Here is a 24,671-nt window from a genome sequence, read left to right on the forward strand (position 1 = left end):
TTGGCCTTCTGCAAAGTGGAATTCCCTGCTAATTACAGCATTGACAACAGTCCCACTATCCTGAAACCCAGTGATGCAAGCATTGCAAACATATTTACATAGCACTCTGAACATCACCACCCAGTGTCGACAATGGTATTGAAAGCCTATGCTGTGCACATCATAAGTCACTCCATCATATTCAGATCTCAGGATTATATTACAGCACTGTACTCGAACCTCATCAGAACACTAATGCAGAGTATAATGCTCTCTTTTGCATGTACCTAACCAGACACATACAGCAGCTGGGGAGACTACAAGGATTACTCACCAAGAAAACACAGTGCATACAAACCATGCCATAATGTATGCGGACAGACTGAAATCCATGTCACTGTAATCTATATCATATAGGATGAGGTGACTTCTGCCTAGCCTCCAGGCCAGTCTCTGACCCTGCCATAGTGGGAATAGTGCACATCCACAAATTAGATATAGTTGATGACATCAGCAGTGTCCGGTGAGGAGAGTTTGGCAATAGCAGTGCCTACTTGCTGGTGTAAAAGACTCTCTATAATGTCAGATAAGTGCAAACACACACACACACACACACACACACACACACACACACACACACACACACACACCTGCTGACTGCAGTGAGAATAGAATTCCTACCTACCTAAGTACATAGACTACAGAACTCTCTATTTAAGGCAAGCACCACAGCTGAAGTCTGACTTGGAGTGTGTCAGACAACACTTTATAGCTGATGACATCAGTGGTGTCTAGTGAGGAGAATATGGCAATAACAGTGTCCCTCATGGTGGTGTAAAAGGCTCTCTGTAATGTCAAACAAGTGCACACACACACACACACACACACACACACACACACACACACACACACACACACACACACACAGTTGACTGTAGTGAAAATAGAACCCCTACCTATCTAAGTACACAGACTATAGAACTCTGTATTTAAGGCAAGTGCTACAGCTTAAGACGGACTTGGAGGGTCTCAGATAACACTTTATAGCTGATGATATCAGCAGTGTCTGTTGAAGAGAATATAGCAATATCAGTGTCCCACATGCTGGTGTAAAAGCCTCTCTGTAATGTCAAGCAAGTCATGAGCACACACACACACACACACACACACACACACACACACACACACACACACACACACACACACACACACACACACAAAACACACCAGTTGACTACAGTGAGAACAGAACCCCTACCTAAGTACACAAACTACAGAACTCGGTACTTAACACAAGTGCCACAGCAAATGTTTGACTTTTATAAGACTGCAGGTCAACTTATAGTGGGATGACATTAGCAGGGCATGTTAGAGAGAAAAAGTCAGGTGGCTGCATAGGTTCATAGCTTCATATGTTCATAAGAGGTTATAGCCTAATGACCCTAGGGCATTTGCAAGTCTAGCCATGTAAAACACAAGTACCCTTATTGAGCATAGTTAGATGGTCATTGCTACCAGAGTGATTTTATGATCAGCACCGACTGTCCCTGTCCATGAGGGAGGCAGGTGCCATCTCAGGGGTGAATTTACAATCACCCATTCAGTTGTCAATGTTGCACTTGAATAGGGTCACTGAAGAGCACTGCTTCACATGCAGTTTTTAGCCTATTACAGAGGAGTGTCAATCACTGGGAGATATGTCTGTCTCCCCAGGATGTTCTGTTTATATCATAGGCTAGGTTGAGATCCCTGGAGCAAGTTATTCTTGTCCCATTTGATTTGCAGATGTCCACAATTTACATTAGGGCAGGGTCTGAGACTGCTTTGTAGGCCAAGTGTAGGTCACCTCTAATCAGCCCACATGATACTAAGTACAGTGACTGGTCTTTCAGTCTTTCCATGCATGTCATGTTTTGGAGGCTCTGCATTCTTCCTGTCACAAACCTCTGCATTTTCTCCAGTTGCTGTAGGTGTCTGGTGAGGTACAGACAGAAAGGAGCATTGTACTCAATTAGTGGTTTGATAAAGGTAGAGTACAGCAGAGCTATGACCTCCCTGGTCTTGGATATGATGGCCTTATTTATGAGGTGCACAATGTAGAATGTGTGCCTCGCCACTATGGACACATAATGATTGAAGTATAGATTACTATCAACGTGTTCCCAAGTCTCGCAACACTGTCTTTCAGCTTAGACAGGTGCTATGTATATCATAATTAGTAGGGATACTTCACTGCCAAAGGGGACAATGAGGCATTTTTTGCTTTAAGGTTTAGTCTGTGAGTTTGATACCAGTCATTCATGTGTCAACCCCTTCTGTAATATGTTACCATAGTTGGGGGACTCTATATGACTGTATCCAATTGACAGTCATTTGCAAACTCAGTAAGCCACCTGCCAGCTACCTTTGCCTAGACTTCAGAGAAATAACTTCCAAACAGTTGAGGGCCCAGCATGGATCCTTGTGATATTCCACAAGTAACTAGTTTAGTATTGGAGGTGCAGTCCCCAGTTTTGACAGTGTGTGTTAGGCAGTTGGTTATCCATCTTGTAACATATGGGCTAATCTCCAGATGTAAGATTTTCAATATGAAACCTGAATGGGGGATAGTTTTAAAGGACTTGCATAACTCAACATAGGCAGTGTGTCCTGATATCCCTCATCCAGGTCTTTGGGGTCAGTATCAAAGAAGTCCACTAGGTTTAATAAGTAAAATCTACCCATGACAAAACCAAAATGGGTTGGGTCAAGTGCGCTGAAGGTCACCTATGCCCTGTGGATAAGGTCTATGCTGATTCCTTCCTTGACCTTGCAGATAATGTTCTTTAGGCTTATGGGTCAATAGTTCTAGTTCTGAATGTTGACAGCTTGATGTGCATGGCATATCACACAGTATTTGATATTAATTTCTGTATTGTAGGTAATATATGTGTGAAAAAAGTACTAAGACACCAGGGTTGCAGTGCTTGTGGGGAGCCAACACAAGGCTGTATTGTACATATGTGACATATTGTTAGATAGGGTCTTCAATTTCTTATGTTTCAATTAATTTCATGTCATAGAAAGGAAATGGAAAATAAACGTCAGTAATACATAATAATATTTACTTTTCCATAGTGTGGCAAGCAGTAGGTTTGCACAATGGTTGGCAAAGTGTTTGTGCATGTGAGATACACATTTCCAATACTTTCCATGTTTGTGCATAGTTAAGCTGTGTATAAACGTGAGTTGTATGCCTGACATCTGAGAGTTAGTATTGAGTCTATGAAACACACCTGCTGCTTAACTGACTCTGGGGCAGCAGGTGTAAATGCAGTCACACATTTCTTTTTGAGCCAAGATGATATTGGGTTTGAATCCAGGTGTATCTAACAGTGTTAAATACTTTTAACAAAACAGTGATAATGCAATGACATTAATTCTTTATAGTACATATGTTGCTGTATGTTGACATAGTGCAGCTGGGTTACGTGAGACTGCATGAAAATAACTGCAGCACTGTACCGCCACTCACAGTCTTTTGGCATTGCTGCATGATGCGAAACTCTGTGCAAACATAGAGGCCAAAAAGTGAAGAGATCCACTGCTTTTTCTGCTACTTATGTTCATTGTGTGTGATTCTTTTTTTTTTTAGCAGATTATAGGTGTTAAAATGGGGTAGACAGGAAAGTGGTGAAATAGGGAGCAAGCAGGAGGTAGAACAAAGGAGAAGCAATACAGGAATGTGAAGGAGGGAGGAAGGAAAGAACCATAGCTATCCATTTCTTCAATAGTAAAACCTGATCATATGTGCAAAATAGCTGAATTTGGACTGTCACATCCAAAGAGAGGTGTGACAACAACATAATCATGTTGTATAGCTAATTAGACTGAATCAAGTATATCAAGAAGCCACATGTACAAAATGGTAAGCTATGCATAGGGCAATATTTTTTATTTGGCTGGCACAGATCTCCATTTTTTTAATTCAGTAAGAGAGGACTGTTGGGTAAGAGACGTAAGTATGTTTAGGTCAGGTAAGTGTGGTAGGTGAGGAAGCAAATGCAAACAAGACAAACAAGATGAGATAGGGATGGTGAGGGACACAAAATGTTGGGGGACCCCATGATTGAGGTGATGGAAGGGACAACCCAGGGTCATGCCCATCGAGCCTGGAGACAGTGAGAATCGAGTCCTCACCCAATGGACTATTATCACTGTCCCCTTACTCCACTGGTGGCTGGAGTGCTTGACATCTACTCCTCCTATGGATCATGAGGGATAGCAGCCTCTCCATCTGGAGTAAGTGTACAACAAAGGTGAGGTGCATGACCCTATGCACCAACCTTGGCATCTCCTGGCAGTTGATGAAATCACCACCTCTGCCATTGCTCCCAGAGGGTACTACTGCACCAGCTTCTAGGGCAGTACTACCTGAGAGTAAAGGTAGTGCAGGAGCAGCAGAGGCAGTGCTGCCAGGTTGGCTCCTAGACATGCTGGAGCCAGTGGAATGGGTGCAGGCTGATCCACTGGGTCTGGCCTACATCGCTGTGCTCTGTAGCATTTAGTGATGTGGCACACATGGATAACATGGAGACATTTTGGTGACACATAATAGAAAATAAAAAAGAGAGATAAGAGTTGGGGTTAAAGAAAAGAGTACAATCATATGTGACATACATTGTATTAATACAATTATAAAACTCTTTTATCCGAAGTATTACATTTAAATATACATCCTAACAGATACAAACTATACTACATATTGCTGAAAGTAATCCTTAAAATGTGCATATATTGTACATATGTGTGTTCCAATTATACAGATTACAGTTTGCAGCACGACATTTGTGCCACTAGAATAGCTTTTAATTTAATGTAAATATTATTGAAGAAATAACAGTAGTGTATATTTGTGAACTGTGGTATTGAACCCACAACCTCTGACTAAAGTCTGATATTGGACTACTACAACTTGTTTCTGCTACAGACTAATGCATACATCCCTTTTTTTTTACAGCTGTAATATGCATGCTCTATTTGATACAACTCTATAAAAGACCAAAAAAGCTATCTTTAACTTTTAAAGCTACAAAATAACACTTCTCTTCTGCTGCATACATACCACTTGCTTCCCTCAGTCTCTCCAATCAAGCAACATGAGCCTGCCAATTGAACTCACGTTTGATGGGAGCTGAGGAAAGAGCAGAAGAGCATTATGCATACCAGTCTAGCCAATATTTTGCTTTCAAAAGTCTTACAAGTAACCTGTTATTGTCATACTTCCACAGATGTGGGATATCTACTGTCTCAAACTCATGCAACCAATGGCTGAGAGTATCCCTTTATCACCTGTGTAGGTCATTGCTCTCCAGTGCATGGGATACCAGTGGCAGTGGAAACAGCTTAAGCCACACTATTCCATGCCTCAGACTTGTACTGGGAGCCACTACAGTCACCCTGCAGAAGCCTTTGGCTGTGCTGCTTTACCAGGAGTCCAATAAATATCCTGGACTCCTGGACCCCCACCTCTGTGCCCTAAACTTAGAACCTTCCTCTCTAATGTCAGCCATGTCTACCAGCCGAACTAGAGCAATCAAAACTGATGCTTTCCCACCAATTCCAGTTATCGTATTTACTGGTGGTGTGCAAACCCAAGCAATGATGCCTACCACATTTGAGTGATGTTAAGCAGAGCCCAGCAGTGCCAAGCAGGGTGAAATTAAATAATTGAATTTGGAAGGTTACTCTGACACTTGGCATTGGTTTGAGGGATGTCTACTGATGTAGCCTGGAAATATATACTGGAAATTGGAAGGTAACTGTTAGGTGAGTACAGCATGCACTGGGGCATAAATGTAATGGAATGACATATTTGTTTTTGCCTTTATACACTGAGGAAAATTGATTCTTACACTGTGACATTCAAACCTAGGGATAAGGGACTAAACATTTTCTTCCACAGAGTTGGATCCAGTTGTGTATGTATCTTATGCAGTTGTGAAGCCCATGCAAGCCCAGATAGCAGAATTATACTTAAAGTAATATGGTAGGCATTATACCATAGTCATACATCTGAAAACACAATAATGGTGTCTCATCCTTCATACATATATTTCATATCAGCTCCACTATCTAAAGTGTTATAAGTGAAAGTGAATATAATGTTAAGTGGAACAACAGTAAAAATGTAAGGAATATCCTGTATTAGAACCCAGGACCATGTGTATGGCAGTCCTACACTTACACCTGTTGCCACAAGAATGTTGAAATAACACTTGTCTATTTTTCAGGTAGCTGCTATAAACTGCACTGTCACAACAGTAAAATAGGTTGCACACCCTGTACTAGAACCCAGGACCATCTGTACTGTTATACAACAAAACAAAACGAAGACACAGAGACTGCACAAAATTTAATGGTGTTTTGGTACCTCAGCTACATGCTTTCAGAGGAATAGTTTTACTAACACCCAGCAGTTCATTTATACAACTTCTTAATTAATTAACGACACATTATTCAAACAATCAAACAATTATACAGCCCTTAAAGAGACAATCTGAAAAAGTCATCCAAACAAAACATATATTAATATAACAAATTACACATTTAAATTAATATCTAAGTTCAAACCCTTAGGTGGAAGTGTTCTAAAAATTTAAAATAAATCTACTTTCCATGTCTAATAACTTTTGTGCAAAATTGCTCCCTGTCTGACATTGTGGCTTAGCTAACACATTAAAAAACAAAGTGTCATCCTGTCCCCCATGTACTTTATGAAAATGGTCCACAATGGGACTATCTAATTTTAAATTAATGATATCACCTAGATGTTCCAAAATGCAAACTTTCACCATTCACTTAGTCTGACCAACATACCATTTGAGGAATGAATACACACATCCCACAATATAGACCACCTCACAAAAGTGGCAATCAAAATTACGTTTAGCCACATACTTAACACCATTAATGCTCGTACCTGAAATAATCGTGACCCTCATACATACCTTGCATTTTCCACATTTGAACATCCCTCTACATTCTTTCATAGGCCTCCTATTTTTTACACTTTTTACAGTGAATAAAGTTGGTGTCCTTTGGAGTGCTCACGTTCTTCTAGTTATTCTACAGTATTTTGATATGTAGAATATGACAATGCAATATCAGATTTTTTTTTACTTCTTACTAGTTAAGTACTTTAGTAGTGACTTAAATGGTCGAAAACATGATTCAATGCTAGTGCACAAACGATTGCATTTTCTAAGCCAGATTTAATTTAGCTTAAAAAGAGACACCCAGTTCACATGAATTTGTATACTGTCAGCTATGATGACCCTAAAATTAGCTTTAACAGACATACAAGAAAAGATACTAGAATATTCAGTAAAAAAAATATAAATTATATTTGGATATCTGTTTAAAAGTTACTTCAGGGATACTGTCTATGAAAGTGAACATGTATCCCAGGTACAGACACAATGCAGAAATGCAGAGGTGCCTTCCAATGGTTTACCTACAAAAAAGTGAAGCACTGTCTTTTAGCTCACCATTCATCCCAAATTATATACTGAAAACCAGTGAGCTGCAAAACAATATAAAAAAAAACACAAAAAAATCTTTTTTTTTTTTTGCAGGGGGAACCCCCCTGTACCTTCCAATACAGGGGCAAGTCCCCCACACACCCCAGAATTATATAGTCCAACTCCATGGTCGCACAACAGTGAAGAAAAGAGGAAAACCTCAAAAACCGTAGTGGAGATGAAACACCATCACACTAAAGATGCACGATGGCAGACTCAACGATGACTTGGAGGTATGCCATCTTCCAATATCTACAAGATGAATTATGTTGATGTTAATGAGGAGTCAAGTGTCTGGAATCTTTGTTCAGCAAACTAAACAAATCATTTAGTGTTGTTCTTTCAGAATGAGTCTACTTTGATTTTGCATCTATATTCCAGCAGAGGAAATAGAGCAGTATAGCACTGTGATTTAAGAAGCTGGGTTGTGAAGCTGACAACTTGAGTTTAAATCCCATCAGGTTACATTTACACGGGGTGACCTGAAATAAATAATTTCTTGTGCTTCTGGGCCTCATCTGCTGAAAAAAGTCTCAAGTTTTCAAAGAACTACTTAGGCAGAAAATGCTAAGAATGAAAAAAAGAGTGTTTCTTTCAATATTAGAAATAATAATAGAAATAATGCTGGCAAGACCATAGGAAATGCAGGTATATAAACCAACAGTCTCACCTGCATAAACAGGTGAATATGAACAATTCTACTATGTATTTATAAAGTAGAATGCTGCATATTTCAGGAATGGTGTAAAAGTCTAAAGAACCACTCTCTGTCCCAGCAAAAACCACACTTTTTTATTTTTTCAACATTTTATATTTAATTCCTGAATTTGTGGGGTAATTTTAACAAAAAACGCACTGTGAAATATATTCATCACCTATAACTCTATTCTGAGTAAATATAAGGAAACATTTGAAGTCAGCAAATACCTAACCTTTCATAGGAAGGAATTTATATCACACATGACTCGTTTTTATTTGTCTAGCTGTTGGTTCAGATGTTTTGTACCAATGGAAATTATACAACTATGCCAAAACAGTGAGTGTTAATGCTATTCAGTGTAAAATTGCTCTCAAAAGGAAATTCACAGAAAAAGGAAGACCTTCCATTTTCCCTGAAGTACTGTGACTTTATAGTTCATTACATTAAGAAATGGGTGTAGGGGTAAAGCTTGTCCTCTGGGAGCTTAGCCTTTATGAAAATCAAATCTGAATTCCACTTTGAATTTTTTTTTAAAGGAAGTTAAAACTTATGTCACTGTAATCAGGTCACAGAAATGGATTAGTTTGTCATCGTTGAAAACACTATCATCTTATCTGCATATATCAGAAGCACAATGGCTACTGCTAATTCTGCTACTAGTAATAATAATAATAACTACAATAGTATATTTCAAAAACACAAATAATTAAACAATCATTTCTGCAGCGGTTGAGGGAGGCCCCCAACCCTTTGCCTAGCATGAGAAGCTTTGCATCCCACATCCTGTCTTACTTGGATACACTAACTCCATGGCCTTGTAACAGTGAAGAAATGGCAAACCCCACTGCAAAGAAAAACTGTTCCAGCAGCCCACCTGTAACATTCTGATGCAATCAATAAAATGTTCAAACTCTACCTGCATTTCTGCATGACCAGTCACATAACATAAAAATACCACAAAGACATAAAATCATTTGGTAAGCATATATACTGAAATTGAACAAAACAAAGACTTTGCAAATGTTGACACATTGCTACAAATGTGCTGATCGACAATCTCAGTGCATGTAAAACTTAACATATGTATATATTTTTTTTGCAAGTGGGGGCAAGCCCCCCTGCACTTCACATGTAGGGGGCTGCACCCCAACACCTCCTGCTAATTATATATACTATCTCCAAGATCACATATTCTCTAGGAAAGGGCATATTTCCCTACTCCGTGAATTGTGTGATCTCACACACCTGTCGATCATCTGTTTAGTCTATCATATTTTGTCGGCTAAACAGATGTTGACCAAAGGTAGAGCAGACTAACTTTAGTTGACTCAAAAAAAATCAATGATAAAAGAGAAAAAAATAGTAACAAACCAATAATACTGTCATTGGTAGCACTGTTGCCAATAACCTGTCTTACTCCCCCTAGAGCAGGATGAACAAAATGCACCTTACCAACACATTAGAATAGCTGAGCAAACTATGACTAAAGTTCCCTTTGTCCAATAGCATTTTAACTTAAATTTTGTGTCTCAAAGTGCAATTCAGTCTTGTTAGTGAGTAATTTTACCATCAGCAAGGAGCATGGCTGTTAAGCTATTTTATTGTCAGAAAGAAATACAACCAGTGAAGATAGAATAAAAAGTACATGCAATTGTTTTTGTCATGTAAAAAATCATGCTAAAATGGAATATAATGACCACATAAAGCATCAGATTATGCTTCTTTATTTGTATAAACCTCCATACCTAGTTCCTGCATCTCAGTATTTTTTCAGAGTTTTCTTCATTCTTTCTTTAATTTCCTTCCTAATACAACACGCCAGGGTTAAGGAGGAACTTTTCAAGGTATACAATGGATGCAAGACATAGAAACTAACATATGGCATGTCTTTGGAATGTATGGGAAATCAAAGTACCAAGTACCCAGTGAAAACCCATACAAATACAGGTAGAATATGCAAACTCTGCAAAGAACTCATTCCAGCTGAGAAATGAACTGGAGAACCAAGTATTGTGAGGCAGCAATACCTCCCTCTGTGACACTGTGCTACCTGCATTTTATTTATATAAATTCTGGTAAGTGCTTTGATTTTATGTTAATGTAGCATACTTGTCATGAAATGAGGACTATTTCCAGCCATCCTTGACAGCTGTTTTCTCACTCACTCTGCAATAGACTAACAATAATCTTGGGTCAAGGCAGCACAACTCAAATACAACTACACACCCATGGTATGTTACTGGTAACAGTTTTACTCAGTTGAAGGAGCTGATTCATTTGACTAAATCTCTAGAATGATGGCACAGATTTAGGGAAGGTTAGGGTGGAGGAATAATTAATTATTGTTTATTGTTGTAGAAGCATAATAGCAACATTAATAAATATAATTTATTGTATTAGAAGTATTGCATATATTGTATATATTAAAGTTCCAGAGTGCAGTTTTGCCCATAAAGTAAGAACCAAGAAAATTTAGTGACGTTAATTTAAATGTTTCAAGGTGCTATGCTAACATCTGATGCTGCAAGATCACAAAGTAGTTCTCCTTTCTCATTGCACCTGGCACCAGGGTTACCCAAAGAGGTGTTTGAGCTAAATTACAATACAAGCTCAATGTTCTTGCAATCTCAAGATGATTTATTTCAGGTGAATAAATTAAACAGAACACCATCTGCTTGTCTCGCTGGTTGTTAAAAGTCCATGGTCTCAGGCTGTTCTTTGTAAAATAGCTCACAAATCATTTTAATATCTCTGTGCAGTCACTGGAGTGATTTGTGGTTGTGGTTTGTACAAAAGCAACTGAAAGTCTAAACTTTTGATCAATCAAGCTGCAGAACCAAATGCAAGTAAAGGATGGCCTAAAGTTTTTTCTCATGTAGTTGTTAGACAATCTATAGCATATTTTCTGTTCTCCTAAAATTAAGCAACTGGCAGTTGACAAATATTGAGATAATTAGGTATATGGAGATCCAAGAACAGGTCTGAATTAACCTGTTTCAAGAAACACATTGATCTATATGAATGCTTCAGGGTATGTCATCAAGACAACTGCAAAGCAACATTGCAAGGTAATTAAAGACAGATTTTAGGAATGCACATTATAGAAAGATGCAAGCAGTCAGCAGCAAATTTATTTTCATGCTTAACTCATTCCTTCATCTACAGTAACATTAAAAATGTATGCACTAAACATAAATCTTACCTTAACTATATAACTTCAGATTCAGTCATTCATAACTGTTATGGGAAAAAAGGGAACAAGGACTCCACAGCAGTACACAGTGGCTGTTTGAGGGTAAAATATCCCTACAGGAAGCTTTCTTACACTAAAGGATCAGAGCACATAAGCAGCATTGCATTCAAAACAGTAGTGCTAATAATGTCCATCATGTCAACACTGGGCTTTCGGATATTGGCAAAGGCTCTTGCTACCCCCATAGTGCCTTTTTTAAGCAAGGCTCAAAAGACAAACCCACCTCCATAGGTATCACAAGGGATAAGAAACTAAGAGTAATGCTACTCAACGCCAGAAGTCTAAACCTCAAGATGCACGCACTCGAAACTCTCCTTAGCATGGAGAACATCAATATCTGTGCAGTAACAGAAACCTGGTTCAAGGCTCCCGAGAGCACCCCAGCACTACCAGGTTATACCTCATACCATGCTTTTAGGCCCCAAACCTTGGACTGAACCACAAAAGGAGGGGGAGTATCAATATTCATCAAAGATACCCACACCTCCAGGCTGGTGGCAAAGCACGAAGCATCAGAGACTATCCATGTGCAACTAACAGTGGGTAAAACTGCCTTCCAGTTTATAGCCTGCTACAGACCACCCTCCCAAACCCAGGAACCCCACTCGGCCTTCCTGAGAACACTGGAAAATATGAAGGTCTCTCCAAACACCATTATATTGGGTGACTTCAACTACCCAAACATAGACTGGGAGCATTACTCTAGCTCCAACACCCTAGCCCAAAGGTTCCTAGAATGTATAAACTCAAATGCTATGGAACAACTTGTTACCACTCCCACAAGAGGGGAAAACATACTGGACCTGATCATCACCAACATGGTAAGATCAGACCATAAACTAATCTCACTGGATATTCATATCCCAACCCCACCCCCTGCCCAGAAAACCACAGTGAAAAACTTCTCTAAAGCAAACTTCACACTCCTCAAAACTGAGGTGGAATCCTTCAAAGCCCCCGGGCCTGTGGAAAATACGGCCCAGACTGCAGAATCATTTATAAACACATTCTATGAACACCTTCAGGAATGCATGGATCATGCGATCCCAAATAAAACCAAGACCCAATCCTCCAAAGGCAGACGTCCTGCCTGGTGGACCCCAGCCATAAACAAACTATACAATAGAAGGAGGAAGCTACTAAATGATAGCACAAAATCCCAAAAAGGGAAGGCATCACTGATAATAATTAGCAAAAAACTACGGGCACACATAAAATTGTCTAAGGCCAGCTTCGAGAGAAAAATTGCACAGGACACTAAGGATAATCACAAGGCTTTCTTTAGTTATGTTAGGAACCTGGGTGGTAATTCCCAGATATGCTCAGAATTAGTCCAAAATGACAAAAAATACACCGAACACACAGACATTGCCAACATCCTAGCTGACAGGTCCAGCGCAAACTTCTCCCCCCCCCACCAAAAGGGCAAATATCTATCCCAGCAGAGTGCTGCCCCCCTGACATCTCAGATGCTCAGGTAAGAGCCGCCCTCTCCAAAGCAAAAAACACAGCATCAATGGGACCAGATGGTGTCCCGGCTCGCCTACATGAACTCCAAGAAGAGCTAAACCCAAACATAAAACTACTGTTCAATCTCAGCCTTACTACAGGATATGTGCCCAAAGAGTGGCATACAGCAACAGTGGTCCCTCTCCATAAAGGTGGTCCATCTCCATAAAGGTGGTGCCTCAACGGATCCTGGAAACTATCGCCCCATAAGCCTGACTAGCTTGGTCTGCAAAGCTATGGAAAGGATCATCATGGACCTCATAAATAAATATATTGGGGACCTACAAACACTGGATCCTACCCAGTTCGGCTTTGTTAAGGGCAGATCCTGCCTCTTAAACCTGGTTGATTTCTTTGAAACAGTCACCAAGGCCATTGACGAGGGGAAGGTGGTCCACACAGCCTACCTGGACCTCGCAAAAGCCTTCGATACAATACCCGACTCGGGCATTATAGATAAGCTCACCAGCTTAAATATAAACCCCTATGTCACTAGATGGATTGCAAACTGGCTCAAGGACAGAACCCACATGGTTAGAATTGCTGGAGCCATGTCAAACTCGAAACCAGTTACAAGTGGTGTCCCACAAGGCTCATTCCTGGGACCTCTCTTGTTCGGTATATATTTCTCGGAGGTACAGACCAACACGGAAGGACTGTGGCTGACCAAGTTCGCAGATGACTGCAAACTAGGCGCCATAATCGACTCTCCAGCCGACACAAGCATCCTCCAAAAGGGCCTCATAGAAACAGACAACTGGTGCCAGAGCCATGACCTCAAGCTAAATGCCAAAAAGTGTATAGTCATCCCCTTTGGCAAAAACAAAGTGCCCACAAATTACCACATAGGTGATAATCCATTAAGTACAGAAGAAGTAATTAGGGACCTGGGGACCCAAGTTGATAGCAATCTCTCATTTGACAACCACATGGCCAAAGTGGTTAGAAAAACATTTTATATAGCCCACCTAATCATGAAGGGATTCACATCTAGATCAGGGGAGGTCATTGTGCCTCTTTACTCATCCCTCATCAGGCCCATAATTGAGTACAATGCCCCTTTTGGGATGTACCTTACCAGACACCTGCAGCAACTGGAAAGACCCCAAAAGTACCTCACCAAGAGGATCAAAGGGCTCAAACAGATGCCATATGCTGCCCGGTTAAAGAAACTCCAGCTCTACTCAGTGGCATACTGCCTGTTCAGAGGCGATCTGTGCCTGCCGTATAAAGCCATGTCCAACCCGGAATTAATGGACATGCTGCACCTCAGAAAATCCAAATCCCATCGAGCTACTCGCTCGAGAGACTTGAACCTCAGCACTGAAATAAATAGGACATCCTGGAGGGACAGATTCATAACCCAGAGGCTCCCTTCACTCTGGAATAAAATCCCAGTCCAGGTTAGGCAGAGTCCCTCATTGACTCTCTTCAAGAGGAATCTTGATGAGTGGATGGGAGAGCGTAGGTTTACCCCGGGTATCACTTCTGTGTCACTGTTAGACAGAGGCACAATATACTAACCTCGAAAAAGGGCATAGCAAAATAAATTTAAAATGGGTGGCGAAAGCCAAACACATTCTGGCTAGGCTTATAAATGCCCTAGGGCAGATAGCCTAGTATGAACCTATGAACCTATGAACCTATAATACAGGTCAATTTTTATCTTAACAGACTCCAAAAAAAGCACAAAAAGAATGTAAGGAGATGGTTCTGCAAGGTGAAAGAGGTAACTGACTTAAGTAGGTTGGAAAACGATAGCAAAATGTCAGTCACTGGGAAGTTAATCTGTAGGATCTTGCCACTAGAGCACTGAGGCTGAGGTCAATAACTCTTAATAAACTCCCTTCTTGAGGATAAGGACTGCCAGTGAAATAACTGTCCTTGAGACAAAATGCAGAACTTTATGACAAATGGGAACTAGTTCAGTCCCTTCTGACAGAGGGAAAGCACAGAAGGGAGAAAATACTCAGTCTCAAAAATTATGCCCTATGATTCTTCAAATCAGAGCAGATGGGTGCAAACATATCAGTCCCAGTAGTCTAACAAGGGATTTTAAATTTTAACACTTGGCCAAGACTCCCAACATCATCATCAGTCCACACCACCACCACTTACTCTTCTTTCTTGTCTATGACACATTTTACATATATCAAAAAAATTATATATATATATATATATATATATATATATATATATATATATATATATATATATATATATATATACATATGTATGTGTGTGTGTATACACACACACACACACATACACACACACACACACACACACACACAAGCTGGGGTGCCTTCTGTGCAGTGTCCTCTATGTGCTGATCCAGTTTCCTCTCACATTCCAAAGACATGCAGTAGGTGGATTGGACACTCTAAATTGGCCATAGGTGTGTGTGTTTGTGGTGTGGATGAACTACTAGCCAGGCTAGCCACACAGTAGTGTTAACCTTGACTCTAGATGATTGTCACTGTTGTAGTGACACCCCAACTCCATGTGCAAAAACAAAACGGGGAAAAAGTAGTTGTGGATGGACATAAGAAATTAAATTTGTACATATATTACATTACATTTCATGCCATATTAGTCTTTAAGGACTTGCTTTCACTTGTTCAGTCTTTTAAGCTTGGTCCACACTTACTCAAGTCTGCTACCTTGCTGATAGTTATACTGCTTAGATAGCTGGTGCCAGAGCCATGGCCTGAAGTTAAACGCCAAAAAATGTATAGTCATACCCTTCGGGAAAAACAAGGTAACCCCAAGCTACCATATAGGTGGCAATCCACTAAGCACAGAAGAGGTTATCAGGGACCTGGGGACCCAGGTTGACAGTGGCCTTTCTTTTGACACTCACATTGCTAAAGTGGTTAGAAAGACCTTCTACATTGCCCACCTGATCATGAAGGGATTCACATCCAGATCTAGTGAGGTCATTGTTCCCCTGTACTCTTCACTTATCAGACCAATGATCGAGTACAATGCCCCATTCGGGATGTATCTCACCCGACATCTGCAGCAATTGGAGAGACCCCAAAAGTTCCTCACCAAAAGATAAAGGACTCCAAAAGCTGTCATATGCTGCCAGATTGAAGAAACTTCAGCTCTATTCAGTCGCATACCGCCTGCTCAGAGGTGACATGTGCCTAACATACAAGGCCATGTCCAACCCGGAATTAATGGACATGCTCCACCTCAAAAAATCCAAATCCACCAAAACCACTAGAGCAAGCGACTTAAACCTTAGCACGGCTATAAATAGGACGTGCTGGAGGGATAGATTTATCACTCAGAGACTCCCTATGCTGTGGAATAAAATCCCGGTCCATGTGAGGCAGAGCACCTCGCTGACTCTGTTCAAGAGAAATCTAGACCTGTGGATGGGAGATCGTAGGTTTACCCCAGGAATCATATCTGTGTCACTGCTGGACAGAGGCACAACAAACTAATGGGCACAGTATTTTTTCATATAAGGGGTGGCGTAAGCCACAAAAATTTGGGCTAGGCTTATAAATGCCTTAGGGCAGATAGCCTAGTATAAACCTATGAACCTATGAACCTATGTCTTCATAGGGTGTAATTTATGTACTAAATTAACAGCAAGTTCTAGGTAGTTTGTTGTCAGCAGACCATAGAGAAAGAGACAATCATACATTATAGTGTCTTTAAGTGATCACTCTTACTTTGATGTGTAGATATCTCAGAACAAAGAAAGTGGTTGTGGGATGCAGAAAGCTTTCCCCAAGGAAAAAATGATTTTCTGTCATAGTCACTCAATCTGAGCAGGTCTAGAACATGCATTTGAAGAATGAGTGTAATAGAGCTGAAAATTATAACCTGTTGTGTCATGCAAGTGTGATATAAGCTTTCAAGTAGTGAGCAGACATGGCAAATTCATATTTCAGTCATGAAGTCAGTAGCATAAATATGTATTCTAGTTGGTGTACAGCTGCCATTTTGCTAGCATAAGCATCTTTTTATTGTATTTATGGCAGTTCCATGCTCAACCTGAAAGATACTTGATTATCTGAAGTTACTGCCATTACCTTTTAAAACACCTTCCTGCTGAGTGACAAATCATGAAAGTAAAGGCATGGAAGGCTCTTACATCTCAGATATTCCATAATTTGAGTGTCCAGCTGAAGAATTATTCCAGACCATGAGTGTGGTGATGCCAGATCATAGCCTGAGAGAGACTCCTTACCATTAATGCATGGGAGACTTGCAGACTGAACATGAAGACTCAGTATGCACAAATGTAATGTGCTGTCAAATTTACACTAAGACTAGAAGCACAAAGTCCTTTCTCCCACATACATGAGGGTGTACATTCATTTAAACACTTATACAAAGCATCCCATCATGACACTGCATTTCTGGACTGAAACAGCTGAACAGAGCACCACCAATAGCAGTAAATACTAGGGAAACAACCCGGAGAAGCAGAAATTATACCAAATGGCTAAGAAAGATGCCACCAATTTGTGTTAAGCTGTTGTTGCACAATAATAGTTCCAGTAAGTGTCCAGCTCACATAAATCAAGGTACAAAGACAACTGACCAACAAAATGACAAAATTCAACCAGCCAGACATCTTAAATGACTCATTTATTTGTTTATTTATTTATATTATTTACTAACATTTGTTTACCAGAATAGTCCATTGGGCCATTAAGTGCCCATTTTTAGTGGAGGCACAGGGAGAAAAGATCCTCACACAAAAAAAAAAAATATGAGCAAAGTACAGTGTTTGACAAATGACTTTCAGCCTTCCACCTGGCCAAAATGGAAACAGAGGTTTGCATACTTTACAATAGCTTCCAAGCTACAGAAAATGAACAAGAAATCCAGGTAAATTACGTACGTTATGCTATGGGCAAAGACACTAAATCTATTTGTAAAGCATTTATACATATTGAGAGGAGAAGCATAACACCTGAGTGTAGTTTTTCCTAAATGGCTTGTCTGTGTGACCTTTTACCCTTTGCTTTGAATCTCATTTAGAATATTTTACAGTCATCCCAATGTGATGAACATCCGGCTTGCTTTTTAAGCTCTGTGTTTCTAAAGTATGGCTAAATAAGCCACTTATGCTGCACTGCTGAGCTCAGAAAAAGAGTGAAACATGTCATGTCTGCAGCTAGCAGAGTTTAGCATTACTGACCAGAATGCACTAGTAAAGATTAAAAGGGTTTTTCATTAAGATTGTATTACCTGCTATTGCTTCCTTTCATTCCAGTGATAAAGACTATAAAAGAGGCCAGAAGACCTAACACATGGAAATCGTGCCCACTGAAGTGGAAAAAAAAGAGTTATATTGTGAAATTCCATAAAGGGGTTAGAGTCCTTGAATTCTCCAATTCTTGCAATAATAGATTACATAAATCATCTGTTTGAGTTGAACCCAGTGTATTAGTTTATCAAAGTATGTCTCTGACATTTTGGCTTGTTTGATAGGCTTTCCTCAACTAACAGCTACTCCATCTGTTAATTCTATTTTAAAGGTCGCCTTCATTTGAATCGCTCACAAAAAGGCACACGTCTTTCCCCACATATACTTCATTCTACAGTGGACGTTAAGTACCTCTTTTGGAAAATACTGTTTTGTTGTTGTTGTAATATCAGGGAGAAGGATCCAAGAAGTACAAGCTCTCATATATAAGCTACCTTGCAAAGTTTTCCAAAATGAAACTGTGTCTTTCTTTTTACCCAGAGTGGTCTCAGCAGTCTGTCTGAACCAAACCATCCTGCTGCCAGTCTTTCATTGTAACCACCAGAATGATGGGGAGCATCTCCTAGATACATTTGGTGTGTATAGGCAAATGAAGTCTTCAGAAGGACAGATCAACTGTCTATTTAAAAAAGTATTAGAAAAGAAGGCTTGCTTGCAATGAAAGTCCATTGGCTTACTCTCTGTATTACCTTTTACTATAACAAACATTGTAAATATTTTGCAAGACACTATTAAAATGTGTTCCACTAAGGCAGTAGCACTGTCAGCAGCTTAGTGTAGAAAAGTTTCTCCTAGAAATGAAACTTGTTTCGTGTAGTCCATGGTTTCATCCCTCATCCTCCATTTACTGCTGTGTGACTCTAGTATGTCACCTAACAGACAATGCTTCCAGGTCATCCCTGAAAAGGACACTTGTGTCATGTATGCCTACCTGGTTAACAAATAAATAATAAAAATAATATGTGTATAACTCTACCCAATCTTAACTTTGGCAATACCTGTAGGTTTTGCAAAACCTGATTGTCAGCAAGGCCTATAAAACTTAACCTGATTGTCAGCAAGGCCTATAAAACTTTACTGATCTTTTGCAGTTCTAAATTTCTATTATACCATGATCCCCCCAAAACGTGCACGCTGATTGGCCAGCGTGCACATTGTAAATCGAGTTATACTAATGGAAAAAGGTCCGGTCGCCCGGACTTTTTTCCATTAGTATAACTCTACTGTCTCGCTATGTTAAATGGGTTTAACATAGCGAGACAGCTTTAAAATAAGCAACAGAGATCTCTGTTGCTTATTTTAAAGCTGCCTCGCTATGCTAAACTCATTTAACATAGCGAGACAGCTTTTAAAAAAAAAGCAACGGAGAAAGCAAGATCTCCATTGCTTTTTTTACTGTTTCGCTATGTTAAATGGGTTTAACATAGTGAGACAGTTTTAAAATAAGCAACGGACATCTCCGTTGCTTATTTTAAAACTGCCTCGCTATGTTAAACCGATTTAACATAGCGAAAACAGTAAAAAAAAAAGCAACGGAGATCTTGCTTTCTCCGGTTTTGCTCAACTCTGATGTACTGCGAGGCGCAGTACATCAGAACTGCCGCGATGCCAGACATCTGCGGAAGGGCAGTAAACAGGCATTATATATGCCATTATTTAAGAAAAGTAATAGTTTCTTTTCTTAAATAATGTCATATAATAGCAATAACCTATTCTGGGTGTGGTAATGCTGTATTTACCACGGTTGGCTTTGTTTGGTCCCTCGGGACCAAACCACGCCAACCGTGGGTAAATCCAGCATTACCCACACCCAGGCGTGGGTTATTGCTATAGTATTCAGCCAGTTCATATAAATGTCTCTCATACACTTGAATGGGCTCAACACAACTTTGCACACTATTGTGAAAACCTGCCTTTTTGAGAATCAAATTTCTTTTTGACACATAATAGTCATCCAGTTCAGCTTCAAAAATCCTGATAATAGTAGGTGAAATAAACAAGTCATGGTTCCAGCAGTTCCTTGAAGGAATGTTTGGTTGTTAATATTTGACAAGATTCAAGCTAATGCTCAAATTCTTAAAAGGAAGCAAGCACTGGGTGTACCACAGTTAAAGATTTTGGAGGGGAGAATACATAAACGTCTACTACTGGCAAAAACAGATTCTTCACTTTTTTTTTTTTTTTTTTTTTTTTGAAAATGAAATACATTAGGATTTTAGAATGCTTTCCTTTTGAAATACAGGCCAATAAAAGGTAGTATAAATGACTACCTCAAGTTATTTTCACCCAGCATAAACTGAGGGACCAGCAGTTTGTTAAATGGCAAAAAATGAAGGGAGCAATGAAAACCACCTACCTATACAGGATCATACACCAAATGTGTCAGCACATTCTAAGGTGTAAGACCCCATTAGTACTTGGAGGGAAGAGACATTGCTAGAAAAGTTTGGCAACATCACAGAAGGACAGAAAGTGGGTAAACCCAAGATGCTGACATTGACTATAAAAGTGGCACTACCTGAAGAATATAACTGAGTTACCAGTAGCAGAAAAAGATGTACTGTAAAAAACAGCCATGAACAGAGGAGCAAAGTCCTTCCTGATGGAATGAAAAGCCAAAATATGTCAGTGATAATAGTGTTAAAACAGGCAAAATGGTGGAAGAATAAACATTGGCAGTTGCAAGAAGCCATCAACGAAGTGGTAAGCTTCTAGTTTTTCTTAAGAAGTGTCAACTTGTGGACATGTACTCTCTACAGCAGGAACATAAAGCTAGAATGTAGACAGTTAATATCAAATGGAACTACCTCAGCATTGCTCTCAGAAGTTAAACCTGGCAAAAAAGTATAAAATGGCATGTCACTGCCTTGTTGCAAAAGATCTTTAAACAATTAACTATGAAACATGCCAAAGCTGAAATGTAATAAAGAAGCAACTTTATAGAACTTTTGGTCGTAGTCCAGTAGATTATGTTATGTATTCACTGAAACTGCATTATAAAATGTGTTATAAATATTGATTGCATTAAATATGATACCTTGGAGCTTTTTTCCCTGGGCCTCCGCTGAAATAGGGCACCTGTGCCCAGTCTGAATTTCCTGGTAAACAAATGTCAATAAATAAATAATTTTGCTTTCTAAAGGTAATAACCAATAACAGGAATTACCAATGAGAGCCCAACCTGTTCATGAGAGGTCAATGGTCATATGATTAGACCTCTGCACAGTAGTACTGTGGCAGAACAAAGTGTCAGGAATCCTCTCCTCTGGTCACAAGGTTAGATGTTTAATGTCATCAGTTTTAAACCTTTCACTTCCTGGCCCCAAAACTTGACAGAAACAAAAGTTGGTAGTAGGAGTTGTAAAGGCCACCACTTATTCAAAGGAGCCTACAATAGTGATTACTAAGCAGGAAATGTTTGCTTCCACATTCCTATTTTCCATGTACTGCCTTGAAACAAAAGCCAATAAATATGCAGTAAATAAGGAAAACAAACAGTGTTTAAATGTCAGCCACATTATTCATTACTCCAGTCATAAGAAAGAAAAAGAAAAAGCACTTAGCCCTCTGCAGCCAATAAAAATCTTCCGTTTCATCCTCTGCATAAATCTAATTGATATGAATGTCTAGTCTAATAGGATATTTCACGCAGAGTGAACCTTTTCTTGAAAATGACTCATAAATCATGTTAAATAGCTGTCAGTTTTTACTGCTTTTATAAAAATGAAAAGCTCAAATATTTTACCACTTTATCTGCTGAATCCAGATTTTGAGGAATGAATGGCAGAGATGAGTGCATTGAGAAGCTTTAATGAGCTGGCTTGTGGCATTATAAAAAAAATAAATGAAGTGAATAATGTAATTGCACTGTATAGTCCCACTGTACAATAATTGCTATTATGATAGAACAAGTGTATGAATATGAATACAGCACATACTGTTTCCGTCTAAAAAAAATTAAACAGTAGGAAAGTGCATCAGTTTTACTATCTCTGGAATTTTTATACAAAGGCCTTTTTCACCTGCATGGATCTTTTGTCAGTATGCAGTTTTACTTGCTCACCAGGCAAATATAAATTAAAAAGCTCAAAACCTGGACTACATAGAAATTAAAAAGGTCAAAACATGGACTACAGGAAACTGCTTAACAGTTCATAGCATCAATCCTCTGCATTAAGTACCTTTGAACTACAAAGGTTATAGGATTTCCAGAATGGATGCAGTATTACAATTTGCAAAGTCTTTTTTTTTAAGTATGAAAAATAACTTTTGGTAAACATTTCCTAGTGAGAGGTCTAGCCCCATCCCCGCGCGTGCACACACACACACACACACACACACACACACACACACACACACACACACACACACACACACACTTCTCTCTGTGCAAAGGGATGGACCCACTGCACTCCATAACTAAGTCATACTCCCAAGTCTGCATCTGCAGAGTAAAAATAACCTCCTCGAATTTCAAATTTAGCTTTGAACTTTCTGTTTCATCAATAACAAAAATCTCTGCACACCCTGCAAGTATTGCTTTGATTACAGAATGCTATTAAATACAACACTCATACTCTGCTATTCTGATGCAATGCTACTTCTTCAGTTTTCAAGCATTAGAACCCATACACAAAAAGAATATGTGGTTTGTCTCCAGGAAGCCCTCTTTACTCTAGATTGCAGTCACAAATCTTATACTTCTGCATCCTGAAACTGCTGTCAGCTCTGTGTACTGTGTATTAGATATATATGTACCATCAGGTGGTGGTTTCTATATAATGCCAGAAAGTGCAGAACTTAATTTAGTAAGATATCAAGAAGTGTTTTAAACTAGATGGATTACTGCATTCATCGTGACAGACATTTTCAATCTGAAATGGCTTCTTATACCAAAGTGCCTTCATACAGTTTGCTGAAAAGGTTAAGAATTAGTACATGTTTTTTATAAAATGTACTGACTTTGATCCAGTAGGCCCGCTGTGGTGCAGCGGTTGGTGTTGTTGCCTCACAGCAAGAGGTTCTCCTGTTCGATTCTCAGCTGGAGTGCCTTCTGTGTGGAGACGGCATGTCCTCTCCACGGTCAAGTGACGTTAAAGACATGCAGGTAGGTGTGTGTGTGAATGGGTGTGCCTTCTTTGAAGGTTGGGTGTCAGGCTGGCAACTTGGCACTGTAAAATCCACTGCCAATCATTAGTGGACCGGAGTTCCGCTGTGGTGATGCCTAACCGAGAAAAGCCGAAAGACATTACTTACTGACTTTGATCCAGTATAAACTGAAGCTGCATAGTTAAGCATGACAACACCGAGAAGCCTCTGGCTCAACCATTTACACAGTAAAGTTTCTACTTCTCAAAAGGAATTGTGACCTTCTAAGAAAGACACAGAAGGCAGTTTTTTAAATTGTGGTAATTAATAAACTAATGCAAAAATACCAATGCAGATTAACCTGCTGTTCAAACAGAAGAGAAGCCATCACTGCTGGGGCAGACATTCCATTCATGCATTGGAGCACACACACACACACACACACACACACACACACACACACACACACACACACACACACACACACACACAGTAGTATCAGTACTTTGCAAGTACCATACCTTCAAAGAGCAGTTCACCATTATCTTGTACATTGAAGGATGGAACCTAGACCCCAGAAAGATTTATAGGGTACCTCATTAGTGATTCCATTTGCAGCTAAGTTTCAGATATTTTAATGCTTCCCCGGAGATGGATTTCTTCTCAATGTACAATCAGTTGCTTTAATTTCTTATTCAGCAAAACTTTAAAAAATATGTCAGTGTAATAAAGAAAATGAAAAGTTTTGCAGATCACTTACCAATTTGAAATCCTTGAAATATCTATCTTTTCCTTTGAGTGAACATATGGGATCACAACAACCTTCCACAAATCAGGCAGGCCTAAAGTGAGGAAAATGGATAAATATGAGAATTACACACATACTACAGTTAAAAGTAAACATGAACAGTGTGCTCATTCATAAGACATGCTTTTAGTAGATGGGAACAGGCCTACTAAAAGGTAAACACTCTTTACAAATTTGTAAAGGATTATGAGAGAACTGCCAGTGCCACCTATTCTGAACTACTCATTACAAGTTCAAGCCTTGCATAAAATTATCTCATCTGTAAGGCCTCAATGCATAAAGTTATGCGATCCCTTTTCTCTAAAAATTTCCCAGTTGCTACTGAATACAGACATACTTCTCAACTGTCTAAAATTTCATAAAATGTCCAGATTTGTGCCTCATATGCTTGGTCTGTTCTTCATAAAATTTGTGGTTGTCTGGCAAATCATTGAAGATTGAAGAAATTAAATAATGACATACGTTTCTGTTTCAAGCTTCATATTCTTCAGCAAATGTATGTTAATGCAACATTTAAAAGAAACAAACAGGCA

General features: G+C 39.4%; 1 protein-coding gene across 1 annotated transcript in view; it reads right to left on the bottom strand.

Annotated features, from left to right (window-relative positions):
* The window catches only part of AACS (acetoacetyl-CoA synthetase), a 1,424,505-nt gene that overhangs the window by 846,490 nt on the left and 553,344 nt on the right, over positions 1 to 24,671 (bottom strand). Inside the window, exon 7 of the mRNA XM_044068347.1 lies at positions 24,091 to 24,172. Coding sequence (XP_043924282.1) covers positions 24,091 to 24,172 — 82 coding nt within the window. The remainder of the gene's footprint in view (positions 1 to 24,090; positions 24,173 to 24,671) is intronic.

This window comes from Protopterus annectens, chromosome 4.part0 (genome assembly GCF_019279795.1).
Source record: "Protopterus annectens isolate FY-2018-M chromosome 4.part0, PAN1.0, whole genome shotgun sequence".
NCBI classification, from domain to species: Eukaryota; Metazoa; Chordata; order Ceratodontiformes; family Protopteridae; genus Protopterus; species Protopterus annectens.